A 23,799-nucleotide genomic window follows, 5' to 3' on the forward strand; every position below is an offset into this window, starting at 1 on the left:
CCGATCCTTTCAAGTGTCTGTGTTTTGGTTTTGTTTTTCAAACTCTGTCTTCACTACACATTTCCCTACTTGGAAATATTATCATTTGAAATCACTGTACAGCAACAACAGATAAAGCTGTGCCAAGCAGCAAACTGGCCCATGGTGTAAGAAGGTTTGTCATCAGTAAAGAACATGTACTCCACAGACATAGGCTACCCCAGCATGGAAGTATTAAGTTCATTGGTCATTTTAGTTGTATCCATGCTGTTCTGTGTGCTATTGCTGTACCTAGTAGGCACTTTCTAAATAACAAAATTATGAAGAAAAATATGACTTGCCACTTGGAAAGCTGAATTACGGACTCCTGCATACTGTTTAACTTCTTAATTAGGATTTTTGTTACAATTTCAGCCAGCAATATTTTGTCTAAGTTTCCTGAATGTAACAAATAATTCAAAACTCTTGAGTTTACAAAAATACCAGAGCAATTTTACAGCAGGAAGAGACAGTATTACAGGGCTTCTGTAGCATATGAAAGCCATAACCATATCTTTCCTGACTGGTCAATCATCCACAGCAATGAGATTTGTATGAATGCAGATCTCACCATTAGCATTTCAATAGGGCCCTATGCAGAAAGGTTAGATTTGTGATTCTACAGTAGTGCACAGTATTAGAAAATGCCTTTAAGCATGTTTTATGTGTACATATATATAATCACAGCTCCCATTTTTGTACATTCAAAGTTTTCTTTAGAACCCTGTTATCTACAGCAATTAAGCAGAAAGTGAAGATGTAACTGTAGATGTTAAGTTGGTACACAGCCTCAGTGATTACTCCTGTGAAATCTCCACTGCCTGCACACAATTTGGATAATAAACCAGACATAAAGGCTAATTATCTGGAAATTACATAAGGCTAAACCTCTCAGTACAAATCGGGAGAAATCTGACGAAGCAACTGATTCTCGCAGAGATGCTAATGCTATGGAAAAGTAATCTCTTTTCATACAATTCCTCCTATATAGTCAGTTAGAAACATAGTCAGCATTGACTAATAGCCAGTAAGGTACCAGGGCCAATAAATTGAAGGCTTTAAAATGTATCTGGCGCTAAGCATCAGTGAGTCATTTACTTAGATTTACGGTGAATTGAGGCCTCCACTCCAAAGATGCTGTAGGTTAAGTACACTGCTAGCCCCTAAACAGCTGTCAAGCATACAAAGGCACAGTGTTTATTATTACAGTTCAGTCCTACCACTAAGATGGTAACTTGTTTCTTCCTGCAGGAATGAACAGTTAACAGTAGTTTGAACTGTTAACAGTAGTTTCTTGAACAGTTAAAAAGCAGCTTGACTACTGGGGTTTGGGCCCCTTTATGCTAGATCTTTTTGATGGGACCTGTAAGGCTTGCCAAGTTGTAAGCAGGACTTAGAGGAAAAAACTTAGAAAAGGAAATGGTTGTATTTAATTTTGTGGCTGTAAAAGATGACTGGATTCTAGGGAAGGCTTTTAGGTTTTTGTCCCGGGATCAGCAGTAGCAGTCATTTTTCTCCTTCTTGGTAGCTGGTGCGGTGCTGTGTTTTGACTTTTGGCCTGGGAACAGAGCTGATAACAATGATGTTTTGGTTTGGCCAAGGACTTTGTGAGCCTCATGCTCTGCCAGGGAGGAGGGGAAGCCGGGAGGAAGCAGAGACAGGACACCTGACCCAAACTGACCAAAGAGGTATTCCATACCACAGCATGTCATGCCCAGGATGTAACTGGGAGTTAGCCGGAAGGGCTGGTAGACTGTAGGGTTGGAGGAGGTATGGGTGGGTGCTTGGTCGGGCTGGGGGGGTGAGTTACCGGTTGGCTGGTGATGAGGTGTTGTATTCTCTTCCCTTGTTATTTCCTTTATCATTGTTATTATTGGTGGTAGCAGTAGTGATCTGTGTCATACCTTAGTTACTAAACTGTTCTTATCTCAACCCGTGGGAGTTGCATTCTTTTGATTCTCCTCTCTGTTCCTCTAGGAGTAGGGGGAGGGAAAGAAGGGGGGGGGGAGTGAGTGAACGAGTTGCCTGACTGGGTTTAAACCACGACAGTTTTAGAATTTTGTTGAGGACTGCAGGGGAAGAGCAGAGCACTGTTATGGCAGTACTAGGATAAGGAGTCGTTTTGGCAGAGGAAACTCGCCCAGACCTTATGGCAATTACAGCTCACCAGTCTCAGATGTAATGCTAATCCATTTTATCCTGTCTACAGCTCATGGTCCATTATTTGATCAATAAAAATTGCTCTTCTATTCCCATTACCCCCAGCCGTGGGAATTCTGAGTCCTAAACTAATCTCTAGTTCTAGTTTTTATCCCAGTTTTGCAGGATCCAGAATTAAATCCAATTTTTCAGCCTTTCTTGTTTGATCTCCCGATGCTAACCCTAATCTGAACTAGGGATTTTGAGGAAAGAGCAGGAAGTCAAGCTTGTCAGTTTCTGGCATCTTTAACTGTAACCTAGCACCCAATATTGACAGGCACAAAATGGATTAAGGCAGAACCTGGAAAAGAAATTGACTGAATTATTTATAAAGCTAGTATTTGGCACATCAGAGTCTAAAGAACAATTTTTTATATCATTCCGCATAGCTTACAGGTCTAAGATGAGGACTTGGTACTTAAGGGCACAAAGAAGTTAAGGTTTGTCTAAAGGTACATATGTTGCTGGGTTTATTTTACATTGAGGCTTACCAACAGCCAGGAACTAAGCTATCAATCAGATGTATTACTGGATCCTAAAGCTTCTAACTGGGACTGTGACTGGAATGCGCAGAAGGATATGGTTTTATCTAGACACAATATGCTGGGGTGCTTTTATTGCTACTGGCAAGCTTTAACTGTGGGATAAAACCCCATAGTTCATAGTTACATTCTGTATTGCCCGTAACACTAAAACTAAGGTGTATGGTAAAGGGGTAGAAAGACAATTCTAAACAGGTTATCTGTAACTCAACTGTCAGGTTATGGAAAAGGGAAGACAAAAATGTAATGTTCTGTTCCACAAAGACAGCAGTGCTAAAGTGAGGGCTGGTACTAGCAGGAATGCATGGAGCACAGCCAGAATTCCCTTAGCTTTGGTGATGTCTGAACAAATAGTGGTGCATCGCTCACACAAGTTCAATGAGGATCACTGAAAATGAGCTAAAGCACTCTTAGAAATAAATTTGGCTGTACATGCACTTCAGTGTGTCATCACCCCTGAATGCAGGAAACAAGCAGCCCTCATCTGAGGCAGGATTTCTTTTGACTCATTGAAAGGCCTTCATCCTGTTCACACAACTTGACCTGAAGTTACCACTCCTCTGTTTCTGGCCTTAAGACGTCCGTGAAATGGGTGTATTCACACAACAATGGACCTATCAATAGCTGGATTGCATCCTCTTTCTCAGTCATTCTTTGCAAGCCCTTAATATTGCTACAAGTAGCAGCTACCAAATTACAGACAGAAGGACAAAACAGAGTACTTGGGAGCTAGAGTTTTTTAAAAAGCTTTCTAACCTCCCCAACATTTCACGTTTCCGATCTCACCACAATTGGCTTCCCCGCCTGCCGAGAAGATACAAACATCCTGCATACCTCAGCGTTGAGGCTAAACCTTGTTTGTACCGCTGCACATATGGTGGTTATTTAATGACATTTGCTGTGCTAAATTAAGTCTGGGCTCCCCAGGGTAACTGCAGTAGCTTCATTTAACGAAGCGGTTAACACATGCGAACGCCCGTATACAGAACGTGCAGCCACTTGCAACCTGGAATCCCAGTGTGTACTCGCAAAGGTAATCCCCCACTCCAGCCCCAACTTTAAGACCCTATCCGGGGTAGGTATCGGTTTAACTCCCAAAAGTGTCCTGGGAGGGAAGTCCCCTCTGCTACGTGCGGGCACACAGGAAAATCCCTGAAGGACGACACGACACGACACGACACGAGCCTTCGCCCACATCGGCCACGACCGCCCTCCGCCCCCCCTCAACCGGCGCCCCGGCTCCGGCCGGAAGTGCGGGCCCGACACGACCCCCTAGCGGCGGCTCGCCCCAACGGAAGAGGCTCCGGTCAGACGGAGGCCGCTGCCCGCCATGCTCTTTCGTTTTGGTGTGGTGCTGCCGGCGCGGATGACGGAGGGCGGAGGCGTGCTCCTGGTGGGCGGCTCCAGGCCGGAGCTGGGACACTGGGATCCGCAGCGCGCCGTGCCCATGAAGCCGGCGCGGCCGACCGCTCCGCTGGCTGGCCAGGAGCCCGCGCTGTGGCTGGCAGAGGTGGTGCTGCCCGACCAGGACGCTTCTGACCCGTTCTGGTACAAGTTCCTGCGGCGGCAGGGCGGAGACCTCATCTGGGAAGGTAAAGACGGGCACTCCAAACGCGACGAAGTGCTTGCGGGTCCCGGTGGCTGGGCGGTGCCACCGCCTTTGTCCCGCCCAGGGGAGGGGTTTGGGCCGGCGGGCTGAGGCGGTGGTGCGCGGTCGTTACCCTCACGTCGTGGGGCGGCGGTCGGCCCGGAGGGGCTGCTCTGCGGGGCTGGGCCCTAGGCTCCAGCTGCCCCGCCTCGTGCCCGGCGCCCCGGAGCATCGCCCAGGGGCCGGGAGCGGTGTCCCGGGCAAGCAGGCCGTACTCTGCGCCTCCGGCTGTCGGCGGAGGCGGATGGCCTGAAGCGTGCTTGCAGGTAGAATCTCCTAGCCTATCGTGACATGACATGTCGCTAATAAAACCGTTTTTAACGATGTGATGCGGGAGAGTGAATGCGGAAGGCAGCTGCTGTTCTAGGTTAGTTAAAGGTCTTGGAAATGGTTTCATTATCTTTTCGTTACTTTAGGCACCCATTGTCATGGTGAAGTTTTGGTTCTTTTTCCTCTTTCTTTCCCCACAAGTAAAGGTGTTGGAAGTGCCTACTTTATGCATCAAGGTGTAACTTTATTTCAGTAAGCTGAAATGTGCTGATGGCATTTTCAGGCTGGTTAATTTTGCTATTGGCATTAATAAAAAAACAATAATTAAAAAAGGGTGAAGTTCCAGCCTGTTTCAGTAGTAGTTCCACGGAGATTTTCTCCTGTTCTGTGTTGTCAAATACTGACTAGCTTTAGTCAGTTTCCATGTGCTGTTCTGGTGTATTTAGGTATGATAAATAAAAGAAAACATGCATATAATTGAATGCTGAGGCAAATAAAGCGCTAAATATACCTCTTGTCACTGAGGAATGGATCTAACTCAGTGAAAGGAAGGCAGATGACTAGGTAATTTCTAGTTTTTTTAACTTACAAAATAGTCTTATAGTCCATATACCAGAATAAAAAATTGTAGAGCAGTTGCTCTTCAGCTGTTTTTTAGGAATATATATCACACTTTTAAAGTGCCATTCTGTTACACAGACTAAAACATGCATGTCATCTTAACTGTTCCATTTGTTTTTTCTTGTCTATACTAATAAAAGGTTGTGTTAATCGTGCATTCACAGAGGTTTACATCATGAAGTACTGTTTACACCATGCATTAGTAACTGTTTTATTTAGCAGCTAAAATAAATAGCATATTCTGACTGCTTTAACCATGTTTTTCTTTTGCAGAAGTGCAGGAAAAGTGAATTTATGGAATAGAAATCTTTACATCTTTCCAAGGAAACAGAATTGGGTCTGTTTTGAAGGTGCTGTTGTACATAACATGCCAATGATACTGGTATATAAAAGAGGTCCTCACCACAGAGAATATAGAATTAATAATAGAGTGTTCCAGTCTGTAGGGAATCTGCAATTGTAAGGTGATGGTTACTGTATAGTTTGGAAGCAATGATACCTCAAGGTATTGTCCATATCTGGGACTGCATTTTGTGAATGCAGTCTGAATAATAAGCATATTCTGTTTTGGCAGTAGTCCTACTGCTGCAGCTTTAGGATTAACCTGTGTGGAATTCTGTTCTTGCCATGGTGAATGCTTGACAGTTTGAGCTTACTTAGCTGCAATGATGGAACACAAATGGGTGTATCATTCAAATGCAGAGGTGGTTTTTAATTAGTCATTCATGTCAGCTATTGTTTTCTAAGTTCTTATTTACAGGAAAGAACTAAATTTACGTAAACAGTGAAATTTGTTCATCATGTATTATATGAAGGGAGCATAAGAAGGTTTTTCTGTACAATAATTAAACAATATCTTGCAGTCCTTTTTTATGTTATTTTAATATTTTTTTAATTATTTTTTCAACTGTATATCAATAAAAGTTTTGGCTGTCATCTGTTCTTTCTTGTAAAACTCACAGTTTGCAAAGGCAGTTGCCCTTTCTAAAATAAGAAAACATTTTGGTGATACACAAATGCTGTGCTTTGACTTTTTAGTATCCTGTGTGTTTAGAATTAAGATGTGCTTTGGAAGACATATAGCAGTTATGGAGCATCTGCAGTTTTGAAGACATGGTTGTGAGGGGTAGAGGAAAGTGCAGAACAATACTTCCTCTGAGTTTAGGAGTTGAGGCACTCATCTGTAACCAGGGAAACTCCTGGCCAGTTATGGATGTCAGATGTTTACTTATATGGGATGTGAAATAATGTGCCATGTTTAAGAAAATTACTCCGCAAGTTTTTTATTAGTACGCCTGGTGTGAGAATTCCACTACTAATGCATATGATTTTTATAATACTATAGTACGTGTTGCATCATGTGTTTTGCGTATGAATTTAGTTTGTCCTTACAGCCATTCAAGTGCAGTGGGGAAACTGAAAGATGAAGTGAAGGTATTTGTTTCTGTGGTCTAGAAGAATCAAAGTCATGGGTCAGTGTTCTGTGGCTTTTGGGTTCTCTCAGGTGGTTTGGTAGGAACCTTCAGGTGAGGCTTGGCCTGTGGGAGGGCTTTGTTGCTTGTGTGTGGAGGGAACTAGCTCTCTAGGAGGAGGAGGCGGCGGGAGAGAAAACTCTTGTCCTTCTGAAGGGTCACGTACTTACTCTGCTGCCCCAGGTGACAGTGCCAGTCTTTGTCCAGAGCCTGTCACAGCCATTGGGCTCTTCTGGCTCAAATCACACAATTTGTGTATGGATTCTGGGCCAAGCAATGTTTCTTCAGGTTTGGTACTTTGCTTATCTTCTGTGAGTCAAGTTGAAAGGCCTGTTACCCAGGAGGGTTTTCAGCTGCTACGTATCTATGGAAAAACAGGTTATGTTGAATTTCAGAATCTGGGAATAGGTTTGCCCATTAGAAAAAATAAATGAATGTATATACCCTTTTTTTAGTGTGTGTTGTTTTGTTTGTTTTTGTTTTTGTTTTTTTTTCCCCCCTCCAACTACATCCCATGTATTTTTCTGTGTACTTTGTTTTTGATCTAGATTCTTCAGAACTGGGTTTATTTCTCCCTTCCAGCATGGAAAGTAAAGGTATATTGTTCTTACTGTCAAAACAAAATAAACACAAGGTGAAATTTATGTTTAAATTTGTTTTTGTGAGTTTGTTTGAATGCTTGTCAGTGCCTTTAATCCTCTTTAGTCCAGTCTAAATAAACTGCAGGTACTACACAAGATACATGTTCCATAAAAGAAGAGTTACTAAGGGTATGCCACAAACTGTATTTTCAGATGCTGGAGTACAGTCTGTTGACTCCTCATGTTTTGTGAAGGGATAAAATTATATATAAAATACAAGCTGATATTCTAAAATACTGATCCAGTTTTGCATAACCTAGTTTGATGAAGTTGGTGCTTGCTTGAAGCTAGACAGATGCTGTATGAAGATGAAAAACATGGTCAACCTACCTTGTAGTAGTTTGTACAGGTGAGCAGAGCCTTATGCATTCCAAAAAACCCATCTCTAGTTTTGGGTGGGGGAAGGAGAAAAAAGGCGTTTTGTTTACACTTACCTGCTGCTGGGTTCTTGGGGGTCCAAAGCAAACAGTACAACACAGTTCAGTTTAGAAACAGCTAGGTTATGCAGCTGTAACCTAGGATACAGCTAGGTATCTTGGCTTTCCAACATTTACAGTTCATGCTCCTCTGAGCTCATTAGTTACATTTTAAGCCGTCTGTTGGACAACAAACACTTATGATGGTAGTTCAAAAGACTTGTACATTTATGGAGTAACAGCGCTTTTAATGATACTGCAATTAGTGAAAATATCAGAAGTAAAATTTGAGCATGGCTTTCAAGGGTTGAGCACTTGGCTGGGTGAAAACATCTGTGATAGTAAAATATTTCGTTTTTGAAGTGGCAGTGCGTTGAAACTGAGATCAGTATTGTTTCTTAGCCTCAATATGAAACTAAATGTGTATAATTCTTTGAAAGCTGTGTGGGAAGTTAATACAATGGTGAGATTGTAGCAGAATAAAAAATTATCTGTGGCTAAGCCATTAGCAGAAAGTAAAAACCCTTTAAGGCTGTTCTGGAGAAGTACAGTTGGATGCAACATTATTTTTCTGTAACTGAGATACATCTCTTTTTCTTTCTTTCTCAAAGCTAATGTACAGATACTCAAATTAGGTAGCAGTTCTCTTATTAAAAACAAAAAAAATGGAGAAAAGAACCTGAAGCAGATAACATTTCTTCATACCTCTGTTAATGCAGGTATTTTATGTAGTGTTGTTCCCACTGGGTGTCGCCGTTTTACCTGCCTTTAGCCAGTGAGTGCGTAGGATTTTGCAGCTACTTGGGCATTTCATCAGTATCTAGTGTAATCTGCTCTGCTTTTGAAAATAATCAAAAATTGCTTTCCCCAGCCTAGTCTTGTTCTGAAGTAAGTAGTGACTAGGAAGGAACATAAAGCACAACTGGGTGTTGATAGCTGAAAAATTGTGCATAATATGCATCTTGTCTGTAAGGCTGTTACTTTGTGGACAGTACTAGATGTTTAACACTTTGTGAGTGAGGAAACTTTTGTTTACAAAGTGCAGTAGGTCCTGGTGTTTTGTCCTTCAAGCCCCTCAAGACATGTACTTATCGTGAATTATAGTATAATTAATTGGTAGCAAGTTTTTCGTTACTTCGTTTCTGTGTGTCAGCATTAACCAGTCTATACTGAGCAGACTACTGAAGATCAATAAAGCAAGAGAGTTGCTCATGAAACTGCAAAATTAGAAGAATAAAAATAGGGTACACACATGCATTCCTCTGGATTTGGTAGTTGTGTGTCATTTCCTACCCACAAAGATAATAGGGGGCCTGCTCTGACTGCTGTAAGAGCCTAATTAGAGCATTTGTGGTTATAGCGGTAAAGTTAAAATATATGTATTATTTATTCAAAGACTTAATTTATTTACCATTGTTCCCATCCCCCACTTCACTCCCTGCCCTCACTTCCAAATGACAGCAGCATGCAGTATGAGTTGAGAATTTATTTTCAAGGACAAGAAGTACTAAGAAGTGATAAGTAAAGTAACTGGGATAATACGTTGGTTAAGATTTTTGTGATGGTTACTATTTTGATGTAGCTTGTTTCCTGCCTGTAGTTCAGTGGTCTTTTCTGGTATGGTAGAAAGTAACAATACTAGACAGTACAATACCATAGACTGTTTCAAAGCAGTTAGGAAGGCTGTATTACAGTAAACATTTTGTTGCTATCAGACATTCTTCTATCATCTATTTCCTTTACTGTAATTTTCCACCATCTCTCTGAGAAGAACCTCTTTCTTTTGTTTGTTGGTTTGTTTGTTGTTTTTTTTTACATTTTTACATGAGCTGAATTCCCTTTTAATTGCTTTTCTCTGTCTTAATCTACATAATTAGGTTGGGCATTTGCTTAAAAAGTGTTAGTACAGTAGCAGCTCCCACTCAGAAACACCTGTGTCTAAGCAGACCTAGAGAGAGAAATTCTTATTTTCTCATCCCTGATTTAAAAGAAGAAAAAAAAATGGAAAAAAGGCCTTGATTAACAGCATTAAGGACTGAGGAGGGCTTTCTTGTGAGCAATTTAGTTATAATTCTGGCATACTTTTGAAAATCCATAAAAGAATTCTCTTAGGAGTAAGACTAATAGACTAAAAATCTTGAATGCAGCCTGGATTTTTGTACAAACAAAAAAACTTGTTTCCTTGGTTATATATATCAGCCCTACCAAATGTCTGCTTTAAGTGTGGTAGAAAATAAACATGTAGTATATGATGCAACTAGTCTTCTGGTTTTTGGAGATCTCTTTTGGGCTGGCAAATGCAAGAAACGTTTCTGAAAATCAAACCAGTCATGAAAGAGGAGTTAGTGAACTAGGTGCTGCAAATTAACAGTTTTGTCTTATAACAATATTAGGTATGTAAGTAATACAGTAATTTCACTTACTGTTTCAGAATCTAATGGGAAGATGGTTTATTGACAGCAGGAAAAGTAGCATTAAAAAGCAAAGTAAGTATGCGTTTATTAAGCATACAAGTAAGGGTTAGTACATGACATACAGAATTCAGATGTGTTATTTGGCGCTATTTGTCAGAGGTGTGAAAACAAAGGGTAATTATTCAGGGGCTTTGCTGAGACTTTGGGAAGGTGGGACTCCAGCCTAAGATCCTGAGGCAGACTCATGCTGCTGAAATACCTGGCCTCACTCAGTTCCAGTGAGGGGAACCCAGCCTCCCCTACTTCTTTTCTTCTTTTTTTTTTTTTTTTTTTACAATCAGCAGCAATTCGGCCCTTGTGGGATTGAGACTGATCCTATTTCAAGACCTCAGAGACTGAATTTCATAAAGACAGTTAGGCAGCAGGGAGACTTCAGTGACAGAAGCTGGTGTAAAGGTTAAGTAAATTTGAATATTTTGAGTATAGTGAAGGAAGCTCAATTAATGTTTGATAAGATGCCATGCAGTAGCATGTTCAGGTAACTGAGTTGTGTCCAAAACAGGACTTGAGGCTATTCTTCACTGTAATGTTGGTATGAAAGATACGTAAGCTAGCAAATACTTAATCTTTTAAATCCTTAATTTCTGAGATTTTTTTCCCTGTGTTTCCTCCTTTAGTTCCTGTTGTTCTATTACTTTTTTTTTTTTTTTTTTAAATCTATTCCTCAAGCCCTCCGCATTCCTTTGTCCCCAGAGTGTTGATAGTGCTTATGATGTTACTAAACACCTCCAGGGGAATTTTTAAGCATGAACTCAAGCTGCTCGTTTACCTTGTTAAAGAATCTTGTTTAATATTGCAAATGAAATTATGTATAATATTTAGGCATATTTAAAAATTTTACTTATCATATAAAGCCTGCTGCAAAATGAATGACAAGTAAATCTTTCCTCTTACTGATATGTAAATAGGTGATCTGAAAATTGCCTGGGTACGTGGTGCTTGGGTTTCTTAGTTGTCATTGAAGCTGATGTGCATATACAAGGTTATTTAAGTAGCCCCGTGGTTTTTCAAAGGTAGCAGTGAACTGTGAAACATGCTGGCCTTGCTGGGGTTTGGAGGTTTGGAAGTTGTACACCTGTGGTTTAGGGTCTGCCTAAGGCTGGGATAAGATACACATCACCTTTGTGGCCGTTGCTGTGCCCTGGAGTTTCTACATACCTTCCCTCACACAGTAGAAAACAGACAAATATAAAAACTTCCAGCAAGGTATGCAACAAGCCAGTGGCTGAGCAAGCTGTGACTGAGCAGTGCACTAGTGCACTCTCTGCGAAGGACACAGTGAAAGAGGCAATCTTAGTTATTTTTTCATTCATTCATGTTTTTTTTTGTTCACCACACTCAGTGGTGCTGAGAAATTTCATTGACCCAGATTTTGCTCATTATCTTTTAAGATTGAGCTGGTAATTTCACCACTGTGACTCTTCTATGCAATCTGTGTGCAGTTGGCTTCTCTGTCAAGATGAGTCTGTGCTGTTGGCAGAATGCTGGATTATACTTTTTCATCCCTGCAGTAGAGCTGTAATAAAATATTAACTGAAGGTTTTTCTTTGCATTCTGTTACTGTGTGATTAGATCAAATTTCAGAAGAGCCTCTTTTGGTCCCTGCTTATCTTCTTCTAGTCCTTGGTCTTTGGGCATCTTTTTCTTTCTTACTGTATCTTCATGTTTTTCTTTTGTTTTGTTCTCGTCCCTGTCTTTTGCCAGTGCCATGTATCAGTTATGTGGAGATCTTTGAATTTAATCTTTTTTTGGTTGTTTGTACAGCCAGCTTCCTTCTTATGCCACTTTGATCATTATTCATATGCATTAAAGCAGGAGCCGTAAGTGCAGTCATGCAGGTTTTGAAAGACCCTTCTGTGAAGCTTGAGCTGTAAGTGGGGCTGCTTGGTTACTTTGAACTCCAGCAACAAGTGGGTTGCAAAAGAAATGAGAAACTTTCTATTTTAATGCCTAGAAACTTACTTTTATATTTCTCTTTTAGATAAGGATTTTTGCTGTGGAGAGTCACAAAGACAGAATTTAAATAAAATCATTCTGGACCTTATTGAAGGAAAAAGGTGATACCCTATCGACTAAACTAGGACCTGTATCTTCTGACAAACTCTTATGAATTCCTTCTGTTCTTTAATTAGGAAAGTCGATATGATCAATCAGCAAGAGAATTAGTACTGTTCAGATATTTACCGTACCCTTTTTTTATCTTTGAATTTTACATGTTTTTAAATGATTGTGCATTTGCTTCCCCAAAATAATTAAACCAATGTTTTGCTACTTGGAATGATACAAATAAAACCAAGAAGAGTTAAAAATACTGATTTAGAAGTGTCTTGAACTATAAAAACTTGTATTTCCTGTTGTGTATTGTCCTTTCTCAAAGGGCATTTGTGCTTGTTTTCATTTCTGCAAAGGTGAACAGGTGGGTGGAAAACAGATTTGATTTTCTTTACTTTACTAGGAAACAGGAAAGTTGAAATGCTGTTGAAATTCCTCCAAATCTTTGAGGTTGCACAATGTTTTCTTGACTACTGAAAAAAAAAACCCCAAACTAATAATGCAGATAGTTTGTTTATTTCATATTAGAAGTGCATGGATGCCTACCCAGTGGTCTTACGGTGTGTGCTGTGAGCAGCATGTGAGTTCTGAGACAGGAGATCTTGCTGTCTCACAAAATGCAGGTGAGGAGGTGCACAGATGCTGTGCCTGAGCAAAGTGTTTAAATGGGAGTTGTGATGACTTCCTGCTCTGGAGACTGGTAGAATCGTGGGGGGTTTATTCAAAGTATCTTGAAATCTTTGTAAAAGGTTTGGGTAAGGTTGGGGTCACTACTCAGTGTAAGGGGACAGATATATTTACATTAACAATTCATGCATCAAAGGATTCATTTTGGTGAGAATTTGCCTTGAAGCTCCCTCAGGGATTCTGCAGTACATCCTCACAGTCAGCACTCTCTGTTTCAAGCTGTTGCCCTCCTAATGAAATCTAAAGCACCCAACTTGTAAAAGGGATGCGAATTTCTCCAGCCATTCAATCTCTCCATGAGTGTAATGTGCCTGGGACTGCAAGTGGTGCATGCTTTGTTGTTGGTAAAAGATGTGACGTGCATTTGTGGTCCTGGAAGCACGTTGGATTGCAGCAAATTGTACCCTGCACCTTCTCTGTTTGCGCTATGCCAAACAGTGGTGTGGAGGCACATGGCAAATATGGTTTCCTGACACAGTCAGGATAGCCTTCCCAGCTTGTAGGTGGGACCCTTTCCAAGCTTCAGGTGCAGAAACTGAATGTCACTGCTAGGCCTCCAGTTTTGGTAGCATACTTTAGGAAACACCTTGTACATTTAAGAAGCGAGCAATAAAGATGAACATGGTTTCTGTGAGGAAGGGCTTCTGTGTCTGACTTCTTAGCAAAGTCACTTAGAAAATCCATAGGTGCAGTGCCCTTCCCGATAAAGCAGATAAGGGGAATATTTGGAGTAGGACAAATGTAAACTTTAGGTGGAGTTGGGAATTGGTGTGGATATGAGTGGCTTCAGGTATGAGCAGGCATGTCTGGACTCTGCATACAGGAAGTCACATGTCACTTCTGTCTGCACTGGCTGCTATCTTTTATCTCTGGTGCCTAAGCGGAAGGTAAGAAATAAGAAAGGGCAGCAACACATTTATGATGCACTGAGAAGAGTCAGATTCTGCTGAGCTTGGTCCCACTGCCTTCATCACGCACTTGTTTCCTCCCAAAAGAACCAACCACATCAACAGCCCTGGACTAGAGAGAGAGCAATGAAGTGGTGGTCTTTGGATGTGGTGCTGCTGGTCACTGCCTCAAGCTTGCTGTCCTGGGCATGGGAAAGTCCCCATGTGCCAGGGATCCAAATCCAGCAAGATTTTTGCTTGGCCTATTGTGGTGATGGAGGAGAGAGTAAATGTTTCACTTTGTGTGCCAGATTTTTGTCTTGCCTCTGAAAGCTATTTTGCTTTTGGCAGGAGCTCTTCCAGGGCTTGTGAGAAGTCTTGGGCTGGCTGTTCTGAGCCAAGTCTGGCAGAGTCACATAACTTTACTTCAGATGAGATGTAAGGAGTCTACTCCATCAGCAGAGCTAAAGGGGCTAAGATGAGATTAAAGCATGTCTTGCCTGGATGTACATCATACCATGAGGTTGATGTGCCTTGCTTCAGACAGAGGAAACTCGACAGTAACGTTTGAAAAAGGTAGGGGAAGACTAGCTAATGATTTCTGCTCATCAGCCAGGCTGTGCCCATTTTCCTAGCTGTATACATTCTGCAGATATGTAACAGAACATGTAAGTGATGCTGATTGTTTTCTATTTGAAACATGGTTTATGATCAGTTAGTTACCTTGAATGAAAGCTGGTTTCGTTGGCTGACTTTTATATTAAATGGTTCTGGAAGATAAAAGAATGCAATCTTTAGCTCCTTTGTAGCAGCTCAAAATTATTGATAAGTTCTACATTACTCCTCCAAACTTGTCACCTGGCTCTACTTATGAAACTGTTTTCTTGCATTGTGTTATGGAGTCCAAAATATTATGGTTTTCCTGTGACAAACTGTGCTAGCAGAAGCCTGATATGAACTGATATAACAATTTCCTCCTTGTTTTGAAACTTATTTGTTAAATGTGTCTTGTGAAACAAGCTGTGTTGAGAAGCACCTATGTATCATTTGGATGATACCTGGGTAGTGAAATCTTGATCATTTGTGGTAATTGCCTTCTTTCATAACTCTTGCAAGGGGAATAGAGAATTCGGCTTCCTGAACACAGTTCAGTGTGATCATACTGTTCTCTAAATTAGTATTTCTTTCAGATGGTAGCACTCTCGTCTTCCTGTCTGAAATTATAAGGTTGTATTAAATATATATTCAACAAGTAAATGTATATACACAATATATATACACAACATATATATGTATATTGAATGTATATTTATATTGAATGTATATTTATATATATTCTGTTGCACAGACGTTTATTTCAGTAAGAAGGTTGTTAATTCATAGATCGTATATAACATAAGGAGTAATAAAAAGCTATGCAATTCTCATTAAAAATGTTAGGAATGCAAGTAGTTAATGTTTACCTGAGTATCACAGGCAAAACAGAAACTAACTTTTTGAGATTCCCATTTCAATTTAGGCCACAGTGGGAAGGCGAGGTTGAGTGGTACAGAGTAATCAACAATGATAAATGACAATTAGAGAAGGAAGCTTTTCAGAATGAGATTTGACAAAACCTGTTTGAGGGAACTAGTCAAACAAATATCTCTTGGTAATTTACTCTTGGCCCTGCTTTTATGTGGTGGTGTAGGCTGGGTAAGGAATGAATGGTGGTGAAGGTGAATAGGTTACAAAGCCAGGAGTTTTCTGCCATTTAAGAAGGCAGATGATAGAGAAGGAAGGGGAAAAAAAAATTAAAAGCCAAGAATTAAAGCTGGAGAAGGAGGACAGAGAGTAAAACTGCCAAATGACAGAAGTACAAGCACCTCAAGCAGCAGCAGTTGTAAATGGGAAAGTAGGAATTATGTACTGGTTCAATTGAGATCATGAAGACAAAGAGTGAGGCTTTGTTGTCTTGTAGGACTGACTAGTACCTTGAGGAATGAAGGAATTAAGCAGGAGGAGGAGATCATAGGTTGTGATTGCCAACATTTATATAGGAACCCTTGTGAGAGAGGAGGAAGAGCTGTGAACAACGGAAGGAGCAGTCCTTGCGGGAGCCAGAGTGGGTACGAGGGCACCCATATACAAGATAAAATAGGGCTGGGAGTAGCAAAAGAGGCAGAGATCCCAAGAACATGGTTCAAAACTGCCAGTGGGCAGTGAGGGCTGGCAGCTACATGGGGGCTGCAGGGCACCCCACGGGGCTGGCACTCCCAGGCATCAGGCGCCTCCCTGGAGCCTGGGGATGGGGCTGTGGCTGGGATGGGATATCTGCCCATCAGCAGGTGAGGGTCAGGGTCAGACACAGCCGTGTGATGGCAGGGCAGGGCTATGGTGATGTGCGCTGCTACAGACAGTTGTGAGAGAGTAAAATGGGGAAGGCAAGATGCGTTATATGTGGTTGTTAAGATTTTGAATATGACGAATATTATTTATGACAAATGTCATAAACATCCATAGGTTTTGTTACACTGTTGTATTTATCAATGTAAACTGCTGTCTTTAAATACTATTTAGAAGTGCTAAGAATGTGCAAACAGTTAGAAATGTGAGATAAAAATATAGTGGTGATATTTGTAGCTTCAGGAGGTATATACTTACCTTGCTCACTGTATTTATGAAAAGCTTTGTCCTACTATTGCATATGATGCCTAGTGGTTCAGCAATACAAAGAAAATAGTTTTCTGATAATTTTTTTTTTTCTTTTCGGTAACTAATATTTCACAATTATGATAAAGTACTCTGCATGTCGTTTGGAAATAAGGAGGTTGAGCTTCGGTATTTAGTATTAGTCTTATTCTCTAATCATTGCATTAATACGTCTCACAAAACACACTTGCTCTAGCAAATTTCCCTAAATGTGGTGCTTGGAAGTTGGTCATGTATTCACTTGCAGTGTGAAATTGAAGATATTCCTTTGGGCTTAATTTTACTCAGAAATGTTCTGACATCATTAATAATGTATAAGTGTAAGTCTTACATTAAAAGAAAGCCATAGACCAGGTCACTTCTAATCTGCACAATAAATCCTACATGGCAATTAGTATTACAATAAGCATGTAAAAATGGGGGAAGGGGGAGAATATATATGTGCTGAATTTTTGGAGGCTAGATAACCTTTTTATTGACACAGCCCAGTTCAATTGAAGATGCTTATTCTGTCATGGTTTTTAAAAATTGGTTTTCTGTACTAAAGCTCACACTATTGCTGTAAGACTAGAAGAAGGGGTAATGGATATTAGGTTGTGGAAAACTAAGAAAATACTCTTTAGACAAGACTGTTTTAGGTAATTGTGATCACTCGCACATGTGACCATCTATCTCTGGGTCACTTTGGGCAACTTTTACTGTATATGAACAAACTCTCCAAGTGGGACATGTGCATCTGAAGAGTACAAAGCAACTGTTTATTGGTTAGCAAACAGATGGTAGGATTTAATGAACTGCTAGACTCGGCATCAGTGTACGTCCTGTGCAAGACAAGACACCCGAGATTCTTTGCTGCCAGGCAGCTGTGGATGAGGTGGAGGAGGACCAGTCTCCTCTGTTTCCTGAAACAGATCTTCATCACTTCTGGGTTGCTGTCTGCCACCTGCTTGCTTTTCTTTGAGATTTGATCCCTTTCCACAGAGGTGTTTTTCAACCTGAAGCCTTAAGCTGGTAACAAATCCAGTGTCACCAGTTCTACCTTTGTTTGTGGTTTTACCTTTCTGATCTTGAACAGAAAAACTCTCTGCTTTCTCTGATGTCTTTCTTGTAGCTTGGCAATTTCCTTGGGAATAAGCCTGAGGCAAGGTGACACTGCTGTGCTGTGTCAGAGCTAGACTGTGCCACAGCAAGCTGGATGCCCCCCATGGAGGTCATACAGCAGAAGCATTAAACACCGAGTTCACGTATTATCAGACATCAAATGAGGAACTTAAATGAAATTAATTATTATTGGCATTTTAAGTGCCACAGTTGATGATTTGAGAATTTCATACAGCTTTAATGTTTGGGATTTTAGAAATAATTTGAAAACCGCTGAACACTTGCTTTGTGGTAGTGCTTCTGTTTCCACTGTTTCAGATGTTAATAATGTGTTATGAGAAATACACTTTGAACAGGCAGCAAACACCACTTCTCAGTTCACATCTCCTGCAAATCTTTCAGAATATGCACAGCCTGCAATTGTCCTTTCTTCTGTTTTAGGTGATGGGCCCCATCATGATCGATGCTGTGTTTACAACCAGAGCAACATAGTAGATGGAGTTTACTGCCTTCCGATAGCACACTGGATTGAAGTCTCTGGACATACTGATGAGATGAAACATACAACTGACTTCTATTTTAATATTGCAGGACATCAAGCTATTCATTACTCCAGGTAAAAAAAAAGTGCTGGGCTTGGCTGGTGTCGAGCATTCAGACAGAATACCAATAAAGTGAATTCGGAGTAGTGAATGGCAGTATATATGTAACACAAAAGTTTAACAAAGATTCAGCACCTCTTTGCAATTAAATATATCTTTTGGCAATAAGAAAGAGAGATTCTGAGTTCAAGGGTACCTGCAGCCTGTACAGGTGTGTTAAATTACATCATATCTGAAAATGAATAGTTATAATTTATGGATAAATTTCTGAAAATGTGTCATTTTCAAATGCTTGTCCATACACACATGTAAATATGCATGTATGTAGTGTGTTTGGTTTGGGGTTATTTTGCTGAAGATCGTCTCCTAGGAAACAAAAAAAATACATTTCTGCACCAGAACTTCAGAGCATTTACATTATCGCTCATGTGCAGCAGTGACTGCTCTTACAGATGATTTCTAATTCTGTGCATGCATTTAAAAAAATACTGAAACATAAACAAGTCTTAAAATGTTTGTACTTCCATGCTGTTCACTTGAGTCCACTGCAGCACCAGTGGAACATCCTGGCCTGAATTAGGAGACAGTAAAGTTTAAAGAGAAGAGGGCACCTGCCCTTTACGGCTGCAGATAAAGCACATGCTGTATTTAGAGCAGCAGACTTAGTGCTGGTGTTTAACAAAGAGGCACTGAAGAAGTTGGGACTATTTGTAACTTTTTCCACATCTCCAGTCATGGATGTGGCAGCAAGTTTGTTGATTGATAGTGGTTTCATGAATGCTGACAGCCCTGATACACCATGTGCAGCTGGTGGTGGTTACAGAGCAGTTAGTGATCCCAAAGGGGTATGCATTTTTTAAAGAAATCAAGCCACCTCTTACTTTCATTAGGTCTTAGCATTGTGTTGTGTGAGTGCCTCCAGATTGCCATTGCAGCTACACCAACCTCACTGTCTCATCTTCTCTTTCTACTCTTTGGTCTGTACCCTCCCACAGGGTAGGAAGCAGAATTGTCTGTTGCTTGTCAGAGTTGCAGTGTATAAGGGAAAGATTTCCTGCTGTTATTATCTTTTGGAATAGTATGGATTCATGAACACTGTTAGGCATATGTAGGTATTCGTGTGGCTTGGTACCTTTTCCCTGAGACCCCTTCAAGCTATGTAATACACCTGACAGACTATACTGTTATCTATATCTTAAGCATCCATTTCCAACACCCTATCAGAGAAAAGATCTTGTTTATTCCCAAGCACGGATTTGTCAATCCCAAATAATCTTTGCTTGGCAGAGGAAGTTTGTGAGAAAGAAGAACAGCTGTCAGAAAAGGAGTATCAAAACACCAGAGGCTAGCTTATCTTTCTTTCCAGAGGCAGCAGTGATCCATTTAATACTGCCTTATCTGCACGACTATATGTTTCCAAGATTAGTAAAAAGCTGCAGATTCTGCAAAAGAATATCTGAAGAAAATTTTCTGAGTTGTGTAGTCTTTTCCAGCTGAGGATCCCCTCCTCCATTCCCCTCTCACACACACATACCTTCATTGCAAGGCAACCTTTTTTGTACATCTTCAATAATTCTTATCTCAGTTCTTTGAGCTATATTAAGTGAGCATATCCCATAACAGTCCTGCTGCATAATTATTTTTAATACTTTGAAGATACGCAGCCTTAAATGACTTTTGAACAGTTTGGGGCAGATTTGCCTTTCTGCTGGTTATAAACAGGCCAAAAATTTACTGGTTAATTAAGATTTTGGGTTTTTTTTTTTGGTAGAACAGCTGCAGTGAGATGATGACAGTGCCTTTATTTTGTAATAGATTTATTGATTCAGAAGAAAAATAAGCAGATTAATATCACCAGCAATAAAATAATAAACCCCAAACAAAAAGCCCTACCAAAAAAAAACCAAACAGAAGCAAGGAGCCAGTCCCTCTGCTTCTGTGGTTAAAAGTGTGATCAGATCATAGTTATCCAGCTAAGGTGACTTTTTCCCATGCAGTAATGGAGGCAGCAGTACCATGGGGAGCTTTATGGGCACAAATTCCGAGTCCTGTCACCGGCTGTAGGATCTTTACAGAACGGTGGTAGCTGGAAAGAAATGATTTATCAACAGAAACCTTTTCAGTGAGCCCCTTCCCTATGTTGCTCCTCTTAATAGGATTGCCGTGTGCAAATTAGCTGGAGAGGAAAGTTTTATCTCTCTGAAAATGGCCTTCTACACGAGCCCTTGGACTTATTTTACTTGTTGGCTCTCTGCTCACAATTAGGAACAGTTGCTTTGTAGAAACAGAGCCACCTTGCTGCTTCAACTTGAAATGGGCTGCAGCAGGATGAGGAGAGCCTGCTCCCTGCTGTTGCCAAAAGTCATTTTGAATCGTGCTGGGGATGATGGGAATGCTCTGAGGGATTAGGTTTTTCTTGCTCAGTATAGATGTATTCACTCATTGAATTCAGTGAGTAAATTCAGTGAATTTATGTTTAAACTTCTATTTAGAGAACTCGCTTTGCGTTGGTCGTTTGGGGTGGAGAGTGTATGGTGCTTTTTTTAAGCATAGCAGGATTTGAATGAATGTTTATTTTAACATGTGATATGGAGCTTGCCTGCAGCTACAGAGTCATGACTGATAACCTCCCAGGTGTTAGTGTTCACTTGTTTCAGACATATAATGACACATATCACTGAAATCTAATTCAGGAAAAAAATAACAGCCCCTTTCTCTTTTGTGTTAGATATTACTGCAATAAGATGCCTCCAAATTACAGGAGAGTTCACTTAGGTCACAGTAATTTTCCAAATTAAATTAGACTTACTGTAATCTTTTCTGGGAGAAGATAACTTCAGAAAATTTGTAACTCTGGGGCATGTTAGCTCTGTTTCAGTTCCATCTGTGAAAGGTGGAACTTCCTAGCTGTTATATGCCTTATTATTTATATAAAGAAACTCTGCAGTTCTCAGAAGAAAGGTATTGCATGAGAGCAAGAGAGGGAGTGACAGCTGAAAATACAAAACGTCAAAATAATATTTGGAGACAATGATGCTTGATGGCAGAATTAGGTGTTGTGAGAATGAATAGCGCTGAGAGGAAAAGACATCTTATTACAGTTTTCTATTTTCAGACTAATTTTAGGTTTCTAAGTCCACCCCTGTTAACTAGTGAGTTTGCACAGTTTTTGCCTACTTATTCTTATATGCTGTACGACCACCACCTCTTCATTTTAGGACATACACTTTGATGCCATCTGTGGTGTCTAATTTTTAATAATACATGTTTCAAATATACTGTCTTCATAACTGTCATTCATTGTGTATGCTTTTTGTGGGTCATGTCTCCTAAATCTGAAGAAGAAAAACATTTTTTACATCTTTTGTGTGTAAAATGCAGCTAAGCTAGATTCTGTAAATTCCCCAGTCTGTTCGTTAGACAACAGTGACAGTTATCTGTAACTGAAATATTATTAGAGCTGCTAAACATTTCAGAGGAAAATACACAATCAGCTTTAAATGTAAAAGTATGTGACAGAGGAGTCACTGTATGAGAGTAGCCATGGGTCCTGACAACAGTTTTATGAGGTACACTTTTTATAGTAGCTTTTTTGCACTTTAAGTCATTAACGGTATTAAATATTAATATTTCGTGTTTATGGAATGAGTGGAATGTTCCTGTAACTGGATATAATCCAAGGAATCATGAAGTGGATGAACGTGTTGCTCTCATCAGTGTTTATGTCCCTTTCCATTAAGACAAAATAAAGCAAAAGATAAAGGAAAATAAACCTTTGTGCTTGGAAGTACTATTTTTGTTTATTTGTTTCTTGATGCTTACAAATCAAACTTAGTTTATGATGTAGTCTTTGCAAATGCTTTGTAGCTTAGTGGTAAGATGGTTTTATTCCACGCTGCCATAGTAATGCAGGTTATGACCTAAGTTAAATGTTAAGTGGGGATGACCAGGAAAGTCACATAAAAGGTGTCCTTTTGATTTATATTAATATGTTAATGTAGATAGGTGAGTGGATGAGGAGTGATCCAGGGCAAAGTTGAGATGTTTCTTGTTTACCTTCTGGAGGCACTAAACCAGCATTCTGCTGATAAACTCTTGAGTTTCCTTTTGCCTGTAGTAATAATTATGTGAATTACTTTATTGACATACATCTTTCATTGGGGTGGAAAAAACCCAGCTGGTTGAGTATGTTTTTGTATGAGAATCACTGAAGAAGGGAAATAATGTAACTTCTATTAACTTATTTGGGTCATATGAGGCACAGTTATTGCTATTTGAATGTTAGAACACTGCTGGTATTGATGAACATAAAGATATACTTAAAGGCATCTGTGGTAGGACTCAGTTTGAGATTAACATCACTAGATTCATATGTCCATATACAGCAATTCAGCTCACTGATAACTAGATGTCTACTTTAGAGTGAAATGAAGAATTGAGTTGCTGGCGAGCTCCACTGATGATGCTGATGAGATCTCAATAGGTTTGTAATGAGACATTAAACATCCTGTCTGGTTGCTTGAATGTTGCTGTCTAGTGTCATCTGAGATGCTCTAGAGTTTCCTGTCTGTCCTCCAGCTACTGTGCTACAGGAACATAGTTTCTTATAGCTTGTTGGCCGTATCTGTAAACCCCATCCCCCCAAACAAATCTGTTCCAGATGCTATAGGATGTCTCAGTTGTGAGTGGGAAGCCACTTTTAGGCAATGCATTGAGCATTGCTGTGCTGAAGACACACATTTGTAGATTACCAGGGCTTGGTGTCTTCATCTTGATCTTGTATCTCATTTCTCAGCTGTATTAATGAATAATGTCCATCTTGATGCAGTTTAAATTCAGAATTACCTTTGAATTATATCACTGGAAAAAGTATTTTTATTTTTAGTCTTTAACTTCTCTTCTGACTTACAAGTTTTAATTCATTCACAAAATACCCATCAAAGTGTAATTATGAAGTATTTTTTTTATTACTGAACTATAAAAAAAAAGCTTTAAAGAGGAATCTGTCACAAAAAAAACGAGAGTGCAGTGAACTATGCTACTGTAGTAGAAAGCTGAACTGATATTTTATGCCTACATTATGAAGTAAGTGAAGAGGTGATGATGTCTAACCATAATTAACATTAAAAGCTGAGAGCTAGCTGTCCCCTGTGCCTAAAAGATACTTGTGGTATTAGAGCAAAAAGAAGAAATAATGAGCTCCTGAACAAAAGTCTTCAATTGTATTTCAGTAAAATAATCCTGATTAAAAATACGTAACATCAATAGGAGTTTGCCTTTTCATTTGAGTACTTGGGGTTCTAACTGAAGTTATCTGGCCATTTTATACTTTAAATGATGAAAATATTTTAAGGCACATTTTGTGATACGTTTATCTCATAAGTGAGGACATTGGCCACTGATTTGAATATTATTTTTTTTTATACTGAGCTATAGTCTTAAACTTGACTAAATTAGAGCCACTGTTTATTTAACAAT

General features: G+C 39.9%; 1 protein-coding gene and 1 long non-coding RNA gene across 2 annotated transcripts in view; both read left to right on the plus strand.

Annotated features, from left to right (window-relative positions):
• The first annotated feature begins 3,995 nt into the window (after window positions 1–3,995).
• The window catches only part of EPM2A (EPM2A glucan phosphatase, laforin), a 41,467-nt gene continuing 21,663 nt past the window's right edge, over window positions 3,996–23,799 (plus strand). Inside the window, exons 1-2 of the mRNA XM_057406862.1 lie at window positions 3,996–4,351; window positions 18,161–18,335. Of these exons, the coding sequence (XP_057262845.1) occupies window positions 4,090–4,351; window positions 18,161–18,335 (437 nt within the window). The 5' untranslated portion in view covers window positions 3,996–4,089. The remainder of the gene's footprint in view (window positions 4,352–18,160; window positions 18,336–23,799) is intronic.
• LOC130597915 (uncharacterized) lies at window positions 6,209–9,593 on the plus strand. The gene is made up of 3 exons (XR_008971880.1): window positions 6,209–6,824; window positions 7,319–7,366; window positions 8,981–9,593. It is a non-coding gene; the product is annotated as an uncharacterized LOC130597915 (long non-coding RNA).

Source organism: Pezoporus wallicus, unplaced genomic scaffold (genome assembly GCF_028554395.1).
Source record: "Pezoporus wallicus isolate ANWC-B61680 ecotype Strahan unplaced genomic scaffold, APGP_CSIRO_Pwel_v1 scaffold_6362, whole genome shotgun sequence".
Taxonomy (NCBI): Eukaryota; Metazoa; Chordata; class Aves; order Psittaciformes; family Psittacidae; genus Pezoporus; species Pezoporus wallicus.